The sequence below is a fragment of the Dermacentor variabilis genome, chromosome 9 (genome assembly GCF_050947875.1).
Source record: "Dermacentor variabilis isolate Ectoservices chromosome 9, ASM5094787v1, whole genome shotgun sequence".
Classification (NCBI taxonomy): Eukaryota; Metazoa; Arthropoda; class Arachnida; order Ixodida; family Ixodidae; genus Dermacentor; species Dermacentor variabilis.
This window is the reverse complement of record NC_134576.1, coordinates 147,359,633-147,371,896: the sequence shown is the minus strand read 5'-3', so window position 1 is coordinate 147,371,896 and position 12,264 is coordinate 147,359,633. Positions and strand designations below refer to the sequence as shown.

The following is a 12,264-nucleotide window of genomic DNA, read 5'->3' as shown; positions in this document are numbered from 1 at the left end:
TTCGACCATAAGGTTCGGTCCCGTGTAAGCGCTATGGTCAAAACTGCAGAAGAAAAAGTACGGCCCCTACACTAGGCTATACGGTATCGTGATAATTACACTATCTCGTTTTTGCGCAGAAGCAGAGCCCCCCAATTACACGAAGGAAGGTTACACCACCAAGAGACTACACACACACAGACAGACACACACACACACACACACATACATATATATATATATAGTCATATCATAAGAAGCCAACAAACACTGACACCAAGGACAACATAGGGGAAATTACTTGGGCTTAATAAAGAAACGATAAATTAATGAAAATTAAAGTGGATGAAAAAACAACTTGCCGCAGGTGGGGACCGAGACCACAACCTTTGCATTTCGCGTGCGATGCTCTAACAATTGAGCTACCGCGGCGCCGTTTCCCCATCCACTTTTTTGGGTATTTATGTATTTCCATTAATTTATCGTTTTTTTATTTCATTTATTAAGCCCAAGTAATTTCCCATATGTTGCCCTTGGTGTCAGTGTTTGTTGGCTTCGTATGATATGACTAATAAAAATCGGGCCCCTCGGACCCCCTTCCTTCTCGTTTATATATATATATATATATATATATATATATATATATATATATATATATATATATATATATATATATATATATATATATATATATATATATATATATAAAGCTCATTTGCGATTCAAGCAATTATTAGAAAATGTTCTAATTAAAAGCAATTAATAAATAATACTTCGTAATGAAAAATACAGGCTGTAAGTACGCACAACTGCCACTACTATGCAGTTGGTACGATTTCTCTTTAGCTCTCGGGTTTTTTTTTTTTTTTTTGTAAATATTGGTACAGGTTAACTGGGACACCCGGTATATACTGTGGCGAGGAAAGTATGTGTCGCCTTGAAAAAGACGAGCCCACTTGTCGAAACGTTGGCTCCCGCTCTTGCCTTGCTCTCGTTTTGCTCCAAGGTCCCCTTAGATCAGTCACAAATTCTTACGACCTTCTCATTCGGTAGGGGTCATTCACCGCAGCTTCTTTAGATGGCCTTGCAAAAAACGTCCCACGTGCAACTGCCACGACGTCTTTTCGGATACATTAGCCCTTAACGGGCGGTTCGGATTGTGTGTTTTGCACGTAAAAAACACTTCCAAGAACCCAGATTGTGCTTTGCTAGTGAACTTCTTTGATGGTTGAAGGTTAAGTTTTGCAAGTAGCTTAAGAGCAGATTTTTGTTGTTTTTTCGGATCGAATTGGACTGCTTTGAAATTCTTCACGACGAACCCGCCTTCCTTGTTCCGTACAGCGCTCGTCCTGTTGTGTTTGTTTTCAACCCTCGTCTTCCTCGCGCTGCTTCAAGTTTTACTCAAGATGAACCAACTCACCCAAATCAAGTTGTTGCTGTATTAATTTACTTTGTTTACGGAACCTCCCTGAGAAATTTGACGTCAATTCGAGAATTTTTTTATGTGCTTTTACTATTTGCCGTCGACCATGTTTGGTACCATCGTTCGGTCACGCCGCCGACTATAACGGGGCATATATAATGCTTTCACATCAAAAGGCTTCAAGTTTTTTCCGGGCGCTCTGCTCACGGTAATTTCACACAATTTGATCTGACGGGTCACACTTGCAATTGTTACAACGCACGGCGAAATTGCTGCCTATCAAACCTTCAAATAATTTGCGTGCTCCCTCAGGCGGCCGTTGATACAACGGCGCGACTGGCAGGCATTGGTCTGGCCCACGTGATATGTATCGACCACAGGACAGCGAAACGAATTCTGGGGTTTCACGAGTCAAAATCACGATTTGATTATGAGGCACGCACAGCGTTGGACTCCTGATTAATTTTGACCGCCAGGGGATGTTTACCATGCCTCGTGCTTAGCAGCGCAACACCATAGCCGTTAAGCCACCGCGGGAGGTAGGATAGCGGAATCAAGAATACAACTTTGCTAGCGGCATTTGGTACTTTCGTGCGTGGTCTTTCCTGGCATGTATTCGTTGCTATATTTTCTTGATTAACCTATCTACAAATATTATGCAGCTTGTTTGCAGCATTAAATAGGAGCGTGATTACTCTTTAGCGCTCTACTTTGAAAGATAAGGAGCAAAGAACAGTAACCACTGCCTACTTGTGAATTTTAAATTTCGCGCTGCGAAGTGCATTTGCGTTATAACCCTGGCGTCGTCGATACAAGAAAGTGAAAACAAACTTTCAAATTGCAATAGCACCACATACAACGACAGAAAGCGTTTTAATGAAAGTATAGTGATAATAAATGAGCTTTTCGACCTATCTGCTAGTTGTCTCGAGCGCCGCTTGCGCGACTTTGCGATTGGTCGGATTCACCGCGAACTCGTTTACCCGCCATTTTGAATGCAGCTTGAAGACCGGGGTGCAGCCGTGATGTCGGAATCGGGAAGCGTGCCGGTTGAAAACAACGTGAAAAATGTGAGTTAAAAGCACCGTGATACTTGCATACGTAACAGCTTTCACTCTTCGGGCGCTATCAATGTTGCGGGACGCACTGACAGAGTTCCGGAGCGGAAGCAACACTGCCGGCGGCGCGCAGTTTACGCGATTCGTGCTAGGACTAGATCCCGTTAAAAACAATGGCAAAAGGAGCTGTGCGCGGCAAGCTTCCTTAGGCCTAGCGCGTAGTCGTCCGTCGTTGCCTCGCCGTGCTGTGCGGCGCGTTATATTACCTGAGTTTCTGTTTGAAATTTGTCATTGAGTCTCCGGATTATTAAGCGGCGTGTGGTCGTGCTCACTCATCAGTTGAGCTACCAAAGCGCTGCGGAGGTAGAAATGCGCTTCCATCAAGCGCCTGTTGGCATGATGCAGGTAGTGCGACGACAGTGGGACTTCCGCGATTGTGTTCTGCGCTGTTTGCGCGTTGACTGTCTTGTGTAGGCAGTTGTTCGCGACCTAATGTTAAAGCAGCAGCACTCCGCAGTTGCTTATTGCGGAAGCATCCTTTATTATAACCTGCGCTGCTCTCACCCAGAACCGCACCGGTTCAAGAATTGTGGTGTTACCACGTGTCGCCGAAAAAAAAAAAGTATAAGCGCAAGTTGGGCCGCTACTGTTAAGTGCCCGATTCTACGTCCACGCAGCTGCAATCGAGTAATGCGCAACTTCTTGTTAAGCAGTTTTCGCGGTTTGCCGCGTGGAAAACGTGTGCCTTGTCAGAATAAAACGACAGCGGCATCTAGGGACGCGAGTTCGCTAAAATAAATGGCTTCGAGCACGTATAGAAAGGCTGCAGACACCGCTGGCAATGGTATGCACCTTCAAACACGAGCTTAGTTTTGAGCAGCGCTGTCCTAGCACTTTAAGCATCAGCTCTACTCCGTGGGCGGGGAGTGTTGACTTTTGTTTCCCGCGACCGCTTCTTTATTAGCCGAGCGCACTATGTGCTGCCGTATTTTTATTTCCGCTGCAGGGTTTCGTTCATAAGCTGGCTGCACTATTTTTTTACAATGTAGTAGAGTTCCAATATAGTTGTAACACGTCCATTGTTGTGTAGAAGTGTGCATCATTGTCACATACTCTGATAAACGATGTTAATCACCGTGTGGAGCAAGCAGTCATATATGAAACCTAGCTAGACTTTCTGCTCTTCTTGTGCTAATTTTAGAGCTATAGCGGTTGTGGAGACTTCGCTGGCTCAAACTGATATACAGTGTCGAATGTAAGTGATATGACTTGTGGGCTTAAAAGAGTAGATCCTACCATGCCTCGGTACTTGACCTTGAGTGGCTAGTGCACTGAGTGAGCACACTGACTGCTAGCCAGTACCAGTTATGCGACTTGCACCTTAAGTCCTAAAATGCAGCAAGTGCCAGTGCTTTGCCAAATGTAACTATTGTTACAACTAAGCACCATTTCACGAAACTAAAAAGGGGGAGAAACACAGCTACACTCGGTTTCATACATAGCAGGCAACACTATGAAACGCTTCTGTCACTGTTTGCATCTTCTACAAAAAAAAAAAAAAAAAATGTCCATCACCTACGAAAGAAAGATATAGGCATGTGTCATGAATTAAGTTTCATACTTATGTCAAAAAATATGTGTTCATTACATGGTGATGAAGGACTGGTCGTGTTCACCACCAAACGATCAGTGACCTGTTTGTGCAACCAGCCACCTCAGCATATCTACGTGCATTCACAACCGAAACATAGCACGCCACATACTGGAAATATAAAGGTGCAGAAGTTATATGAAATTTTCCCTGAATTCACATCTGTAAGTAATAACTGTCACTTGAGTGAACTTCAAGGGACCCAAGAAAATAGTTCACTTAACTGGAAGTTCACTAAACTGAATATTCACTGGAATATGGAACAGCATATGGCACAGCAGACATAGTCAAAGGTATGAAATGCAATTTATGGAGTTATGTATCAATATACACGAACAGTTATGTTGCTGCCTATCTCATTTTGAAAAAATAAAATTATTTGCTCTGGTGCTCTTGAAGCGCAAAAAGTAACAAAGCTGTCCAGAGAATCTATGTTTCTGTGCACTTCCTCTTGTACTGCTGCTTGCTGAGACATGGTCTCGCAACTTTCCAAGACATCCTACAGCCTTGGCTAGAATTACAGCATTTGAATCTGCCTCTGGCATTGCACATTCCCTGTTGCACTCTTCTTCTGGACGAACACTGGAAACAAATTCCAGACCTGATAGTTCAGGACAGGTAACCAGCTCACTTGCACTGCGCATGGCCTCCATGGGAGGGATGATTTAGGGGCGGCGGGCATCGGCTACACCAGCGCTGCAGAGCGCAAAACTTCGTTGAACTGATTTCAGAAATGAGCCTGGGTCCATTGATCAAGTTTGCTAAACTGAAATATTCGCTATTCAAAAATTTGTTTAACTGAAATACTTTTTGCATCGAAGGCATAGGAAAACTTCCGTTGATTTTCTAAAAGTTTGGTATCCTGAAATATTCGTTAAACTGATGTCCATACTACTGACAGTTTGCTGTATATAAACAGTTTATTTTTTAGAATGCGTTCCAGATAAAAGCAATTGCATTGCAAAACATAGGCTACTGAACTACTTGTGTAGCTTTTGTAGCATTGCCTTCTATGTATGAAATGCTGTGTAGTTGCATTTTCATCAGTTCATGTGAAAAGAATATTGCTAGCCAACAAAGGAGGTTGCTGTGATAAAGAATTGACAGAATTAATGCAGTGAATAATTTCAACAGGGCTTCATCTTACTTCGAACTGAAGCCAAGGAATATAAATAGAGAATTAAACAGTTCTCCAGTACTGTCTTGATTCTTGGCTGTCAGCATTCGCTGTTTTCTAAGGCCATTTGATCGAGTTTCTTTATGGTGCCACTGCTAGGCACTCTGGGCAAAGTTGCCTTAATAAAAAAAAAAAAAAATAAAAAGTTATTTTGATTTGCCAACACGGCATGTCTGCATAAAGAGGCACATAGACTGTCACTAGCAGAACACTTCTTGAACCATTCAGGCTGCATCAGAAGAGGAGGCCCCTCCGGAGGACAAACAGGAGGATGGAAACTCTGCTGCTGAGGAGAGCAGTGATGATGAGGAGCCTAAGCGTAAGTGCTTACAACAGTCTCATTCGGGGTGCCTCTTGAGTGCATGCTGTGTAGAGGTGCGACATATGCAAAATTTAGCACCAAGGCAATGCAGTAACTTGAGTTGCAAATTTAGTAGAAAAAAGCGTTCTTCGCTGCAGCTGTGAGCTGTTATTGTAGCATTCTTGACAATTTTGGCAGCAATTTTATGCCTGTATGTCACAGGCAGATTTAATTAGAGAGTCACTAATGATACTGATAATATACGAAATTGGCATTCTGCGAATTTCGTAGATTAGACTCGTGAAATGTCGAAGGGACCTTCTTGCCATAATGTAAGAGGATTGGCAAGTCAGAAATGACACAACGATAAAAACCAGATGTCACATTGGATCTCCTGTGCAAACTCGTGATGTATTTAATTGTGCCTGAGTTAGTTATTGCTTCTAAGGGAAAAGAAATAGACAGTTGTGAAAAAGTACCCAGGTAGAAGAGCATACACAATTAATGTGACCAACAACCAAAGGAAGGAGTTAGTCACTGTCACCATACCAGCCAGAAACGGCAGAGGAAGTGGTCATCGTCCTCGGCATTGCCACATGCAAGGATACAGCCATCGTAAGGAGCGGCTCACAAACCGTGTGTAGAAACCTACAAAAAGGCCGGATTTCTGCCACAGAAGTATAGATTCTAAAAGAAATTAGACAACTCCCCCAAAACCTACATTGCATGGGCTCCAGGCAATGAACACCTGGCAGGAAGCGAAGCAGCACATGCTGCCTGCCACCTGAGAGCTTACCAGCCGGGACTTCCTGCTGCACGGGCCCTGGAAAGCAACAGGGGTGGAAGACATTCCAGTCAACTACCCCATAGTATTGCAGCACTACAGACTGGAAAGAAGGCAGTATTCACTACCACATCAAAAACTAAGCAAGGAAGAAGCCACCACTCTCCAAAGACTACAAACGAATAAGTGTGACCATGGAATTATCATGCTCTGGGTGCACCTCATGAAATTATCATACCAATGCCGATTTCGTGATGTACTGGACCCCCTCCAACACATGGTGTTAGTATGCCCACACTGTGAGAAAAACAGTCCAGATGAAGCGTCAGGACTGCTACAAGCCATCCAAGAAACGTGGAAGGCAACGTTAACGGCACAGAGCCTGGAAGATCAGCAAAGTCCGGTGGACCAGGCCCGGGCTGCGGCATTAGCCAACGGCTGTCTGGACTGGGAGGGCCGTCCACCTAGGGCGAAGAAACTACTTTCTTGCTGTTTCGCGCAAGCAACGTTTATTCCTCCTTCTTAGACAGTTTCGGCAGAGCCTTTCTTATGCTTTGCTCCACTCACACCTCACGTGCACCGGTGGCTGCATGAACTGCGTTGATTTTGCTTATTTAACAAAGGCAACTCCCACAGGTGCTAGCAATGCGCTCTCAGCTTGGTTGTGCGATGGCAAAAAAACGAAGTAGTAGACATACCCTCATGTTCTGCTCAGTCGGTTTCATAGCAGAAAATGGACAACATACTATGCTTTGCTGCTGGTTTTAGCGCAGTGCATGCGCTCATTACGAAGTGTTCCGCTCAGCTGCTGTTTGCAAATTAACATGCACCGGTCTGAGCAGAGTGGACGATGAACGATCTGCTAAAGCTATCTATTTCTAAGCAAGGTTTCATCTACGGCCTTTTTACTTTTTGTGCAGAGAAAATGGCCAGATATGAAAAAATAGGAATTGTGACATACAGTTGAACTCACCTATAACAATACCAGTTTTAACAATATATCAGTTATAACAATTAGAAGCTGCTGCACCATCAACTTTTGTATGTTTTCCATGGTGTAATAACCCGCTTACTAGAAAGCCCCGATGCTGCATTATTGGTTATAACGATGAAGTCTGGCTGCTGGGTGTCCAAGCCGAAATGTAGTAAGATGCAAAATCCTTGAAAAGAAAAAAAGACCAGAACTTCAAGCCACCTGCACGATGGGCCGCTGCTCCAACAGCCGCCGCGCGCTCATTTTCCAGCCAACTCTGCGCGGCTCTCTCCCGTCGCCCTTCCACCCCTCCAAACATGAATGGGCTGCGCCCATAGCTCTGTGCTGCCCCTCCCGCCTAAACACAAATGGACCGGGCCAACTGCACCGCTAGCAGATTGCTCGTATGTTGCGTATGTTGCTCGCTGGCTCATCATTCAGTGCAGTTCTGCGAACAGCTTAATCACTTCTGTTCGTCTTTGTTGGTTGCATTGAAATCGTTTCTGGCCACACGATTCCTCAGCCTTACTTGTCTTGCCGCCGAAACGGAAGATGGCTGATCCACCCGCTGATCATCGGCAATGCATGATGTTGCCAGCGAAAAGAAAGCGCACGACTATAGATTTGGAAGCTAAGTGCTTCTGATGAGACGGTCATTGCGAATGTGAATCAGATAGCGGTGGCAACAATGACTTGGTAGGGCAGGCTGCCTCAGCGTAGTCCTCACAGGAGACCTGGCAGATGATTCAGTTCCTACGGGGCTTTGTTCTCGCGAGGAACCTTCCACTGCATCATGTGGAGCACTTTGATGCCTTGGAGAAGGATGTTTGCAAGCTTCGTGTAAAGCGTGCACGTCAGGTGGACATGGGCCTTTCTCGTGCAAGCCAGTGACAAGTATGTGGCGAGGTGCTTGTGGCGATCTCTCCTCAGCGTTTCTCCTAGATGTCTCAAGCTGACAGGCTGCTGCGGCAGCCTTCTCGTAATTTAATTTTTAAAAGGCCCCTTTTGGGGCCACCGAAGCGATGCCTTGGCGGTGCTCGCATCTTGCTTGCCACCCGTGACCTCTTTGCAGTTGTTATAGCAGTGCCATTCCTTAAAGGCTAAACCCCATTAGCGCGATTTTGTGCGCGACAGCGACGAGCGACGGGTTCGCGCGACGGATCAGGCCGTCGCTTGAACAGATCGCTCGGTCTTATCGCGCGATCGCTCGGTTTTGCAAATCTAGAATTCGTCGCTCGTCGCCCGGAAGTGCTATGAGCGACTAGCCAATGGCGCAAAGCCGGAACTGGATGTACATAACTCCAGTACTTCCGATTGTCGCACGGAACGAGCAAACGATTGAATTTTTATAGGTGCAAGGATAAGAACCTACTGCAAGACTTTCAGAAATAATTTATGCTGCTTTTTACAGTAAAATACATCAACTTAAGTTAATAAAGCACGCGTCACGCTAGTTTCGGCGCCTATATTGCTGCCCTCATACCGGCAACACTGGGGAGCCGTCGCTCGAAGTCATCGCTCGCATGGGGTGCAACTTGTAGGCGACGAGCGAACGCGACAGCCATCTCCATCGCGTCGCCTGTCGCTGTCGCGTGCAAGATCGCTTGCATGGGGTTTATACTTAATGCCGACAGCCGTGACTTGTTTCACGTGATCGGAGCGCCCAGGAAGCAGTTAAATGAGTGAACGTAATCAGCAGCCGGTGGGGAGGGGCACTGGCCTTCCTGCCATTATAGTTTTCTCACATCAGCAATTCCAACCCCACATCTATTTTTTCATGCCACCCGGTTATAGCAATTATCAGTCATAACAATGGACTTTTCGTGTCGCTTCAATATTGTTATAAGTGGGTTCGACTGTATTTGGTTCACGGTTTGGATGTGGAAATTAAATAAGGCAAGTTTGTCTTTTGTATTCTCTACAAAAATTGCCCCCTTTTATCCAGACAGTGCTGCTTGTCAGTGTCTGCCTCTCCAAGTTGGTGGGAGCTTGTGTATGCTACATCTAAAGGTAAATAAATAATGGTTCATAAAGTGGGTATGTATCCACCGAGAAACGCTATGGACATTTCCTACGATAGCTCTCTGGGTGCCCTCTGGACTATTGTAACTACACTTGGAGGCCCGTAAAAGCAACAGAGAGGTAGCTGCGTATGCCTCGTGTGCAACTGTTCAGAGAGTAGGTGCTCTCTTGCCCGATGGAATGATCTATAGTTCTGTATACAGGAAGAGAGTGGTGGTGATTGGAGAGCAGACGGGGATCGCCGATATTCTAATTGATATTAAGAGAAAAAAGTGGAGCTAGACAGGCCATGTAAGGGATATGATAGATAACTGGTGGACCATTAAAGTTATAGAATGGGTGCCAAGAGAAGGAAAGCGCAGTCTAGAACGGCAGAAAAGTAGGTGGGGTGACGAAATTGGGAAATTTGCAGGTGCAAGCTGGAATCGGTTGGCGCAGGACAGGGGTACCGTAAAAAACGGACTATAGGTCAGACCGGAATATAGGTCAACCCCCAACTAACCAATTCTAAAAATGAAAAAAATTATTTTTCAATGGCAAAAGTACTGAAAGAAGCCCTTACCTTGAAACAAATGCGACTCAGCCAGTTGCACAGTGGTGACAATATTTATTCAAATGCTGCTCGCATGTGCACCTTTCCAAGTTTTTAACAGTATCACGCGACCATCGACCCACAAGCTTGTCAGCACCTTATTAACGGTGCCGAGCGGCGAAACAAACGAGATACGCGCATGCGTATACATGCACTTACTTTCGCTATTTCGCCACTCCGTGCCGTGATGATAAGGTGCTGACAAACATGCAGGTCAATGGTCGCGCTATACTTTTACAAATTGGCCGGTTGTACAGTACACAGAAGGGCACGAAGTGCGCAAGCATTCGTGCAAGATTCGGATGACTCCAAATCAGAGTCGCCTGAACTAGAGTCGGGTGACGAGTGCTTCTCGCTGCCCATGTCCCATAGAGCATCATCCTCTGTGCCGTCCAGCGCAAAGCCCTTCCTCTTGAATCGTCGCACCCAGGATGGAGAGCCCTTGAATTGCGCCCTCGTAAGTCCAGAGGCGCACGCGATCTGCGCCGCTTTCAAACAGATGTATTCGGCAGTCACATGCAGTGATCTTAAACGGAGCTCCCGGATAAGCTTCGCAACCTTGTCTTCCAGTTCTGGATACGCTGCGGTTGTTTTCTTTTGGTTGCTGCAAGTTGATACGCTGCTTCTCCCTCTGCAAGTACCGAATGCTCTTTTCGGATACTCCAAATTCGTGCTGTGCCGCCAGGTTGCCGTGGGCTTCCACGTACTCGATCGCCTTTTTCTTTGAAGATGACAGTGAATTGCCATCGGCTTCCACTAATTTTGAAACAAAATGTGAAAAAGCAGCCTTTAAGAAATATAACTTTGTGAGAATGGAAACACAAATTGGCGGTGCCACAATGTCGCCGCGCTGCTGCTGCTGCTGATGGCGATGGTGGCTGTGTACTTCATCTGCCCATTGTTGCGAGACTTCTGTAGTTTTTGCGCCAATGTCCGGTATATAAGACGAGGGTCGACTTTTCGCAATGGTTTTTTAAAAAAAAGTTCGACCTATATTTAGTTTTTTACGGTAATTGGAGATCGTTGGGAGAGGCCTTCGTCCTGCAGTGGACATAAAATAGGCTGATGATGATGCGCACACACACGCACATGGGAGGCGGCACGAAGGGGTAGCTGCCGTAGCCACGGTTTATTTAGGCTAGCCAGCCATGTTGCAGTGGGATCTCAGGAGCAGCCGATACTGTAGTCACGCAGGTCGAGTGCCTCAGCGTGTTCTGTTCTCGCTCTGCATATATGTGAGCTGTCTTCTTCTTCACCGACTCTCGAGGCAATAGTTGTGCCACTACAAGGCCCTCATCCTAGTGCAAAGTGTGATTGAGATACGTGCAAAAGGTGTGCGTATGGAAAGAAGAGACTGCAAGCCTATATACATGAATGGCAAGTCATTACGTCCGTTAAGGCGTGCAGGTAAAGTCTGTGTCGCGGCGAAGGGCACAAATAGCCCTCTGGTGGTCGTGGCTGAGAGTGTCTGGATGCAAGTTGCATTGTCTTGTGCATTGAATACATTATTGTAGAGGTCGCCACAGTTCAGCCCTGTTTGTTAGGCTGCCACCAGAGTGTGGCGCCCCCTGTGACCTGTGTGTGTCTGTCTCTATATATGTTCGGGCCCAATAAAGGAGGGTCATTCCCTTTTCGTCTAAGCAAGTGTAGGTACGTGTCGGTCCGTCCCTGCGTGCCCGTGCCCCGCGGCACTAACCACGTGACAGTTATGTTGCGTTTTCAACGCCTGTGTGCCCAGTGCGGTTCAACTCGGGAAGCAGAGTTGAGGTGTATTGGCCGGTTCTTAGTACATGATGAGAGTCCAGGCTTTTGAGGGTAGCATCGCAGAAGGCGGTGTCGTCGAACGATGGGCAACGGTAGCAGTGGCAGAGAACTGCGAGTGTCACTGTGCATTATTGCCTTTACTTATTCATGCTGCATCACCATTTCAGGCGCGGGTACATTGTGCGGGGCGGCATATTGGGACAACCAGCAAGAGCTTCGTCTTGAGATGGGGTGGTCAGTCTGGCCGCTGCTTGTTTGGTGTGTAATTTACCAGGGCTTTCGTCAGAGTCGTATGGAAAGCAGATGCTGTCGTCGTTGGTAGTATCGGGTTCCCGCAATCCGAGAGAGATGTGCCAGGCAGCACTGTCAGCGAAGGTTGTGAGCGAGGCGGAGCAACAGTGATGTCATGGTGGGAAACCATGACCTGCTGCAGGTTCTCGTAGATGCCCGGGCCTGATAGAAGTTGGAGCTCCAGAAGGATGTCTGGCAGCTTGTGACTTGTATGGAAATAGCCTAAGTGTTGGTTGCTCACATTATCAT

The 12,264-nt window shown here is 46.2% G+C and overlaps 1 protein-coding gene across 4 annotated transcripts in view; it reads left to right on the top strand.

The window, feature by feature from the left end:
* Window positions 1-2,366: 2,366 nt before the first annotated feature.
* Window positions 2,367-12,264, top strand: part of LOC142557795 (uncharacterized) — a 148,917-nt gene continuing 139,019 nt past the window's right edge. For all 4 annotated transcript variants that reach the window (XM_075669917.1, XM_075669915.1, XM_075669914.1 and 1 more), the window contains exons 1-2: window positions 2,367-2,472; window positions 5,517-5,607. In XM_075669917.1, the coding sequence (XP_075526032.1) occupies window positions 2,398-2,472; window positions 5,517-5,607 (166 nt within the window). In that variant the 5' untranslated portion in view covers window positions 2,367-2,397. The remainder of the gene's footprint in view (window positions 2,473-5,516; window positions 5,608-12,264) is intronic.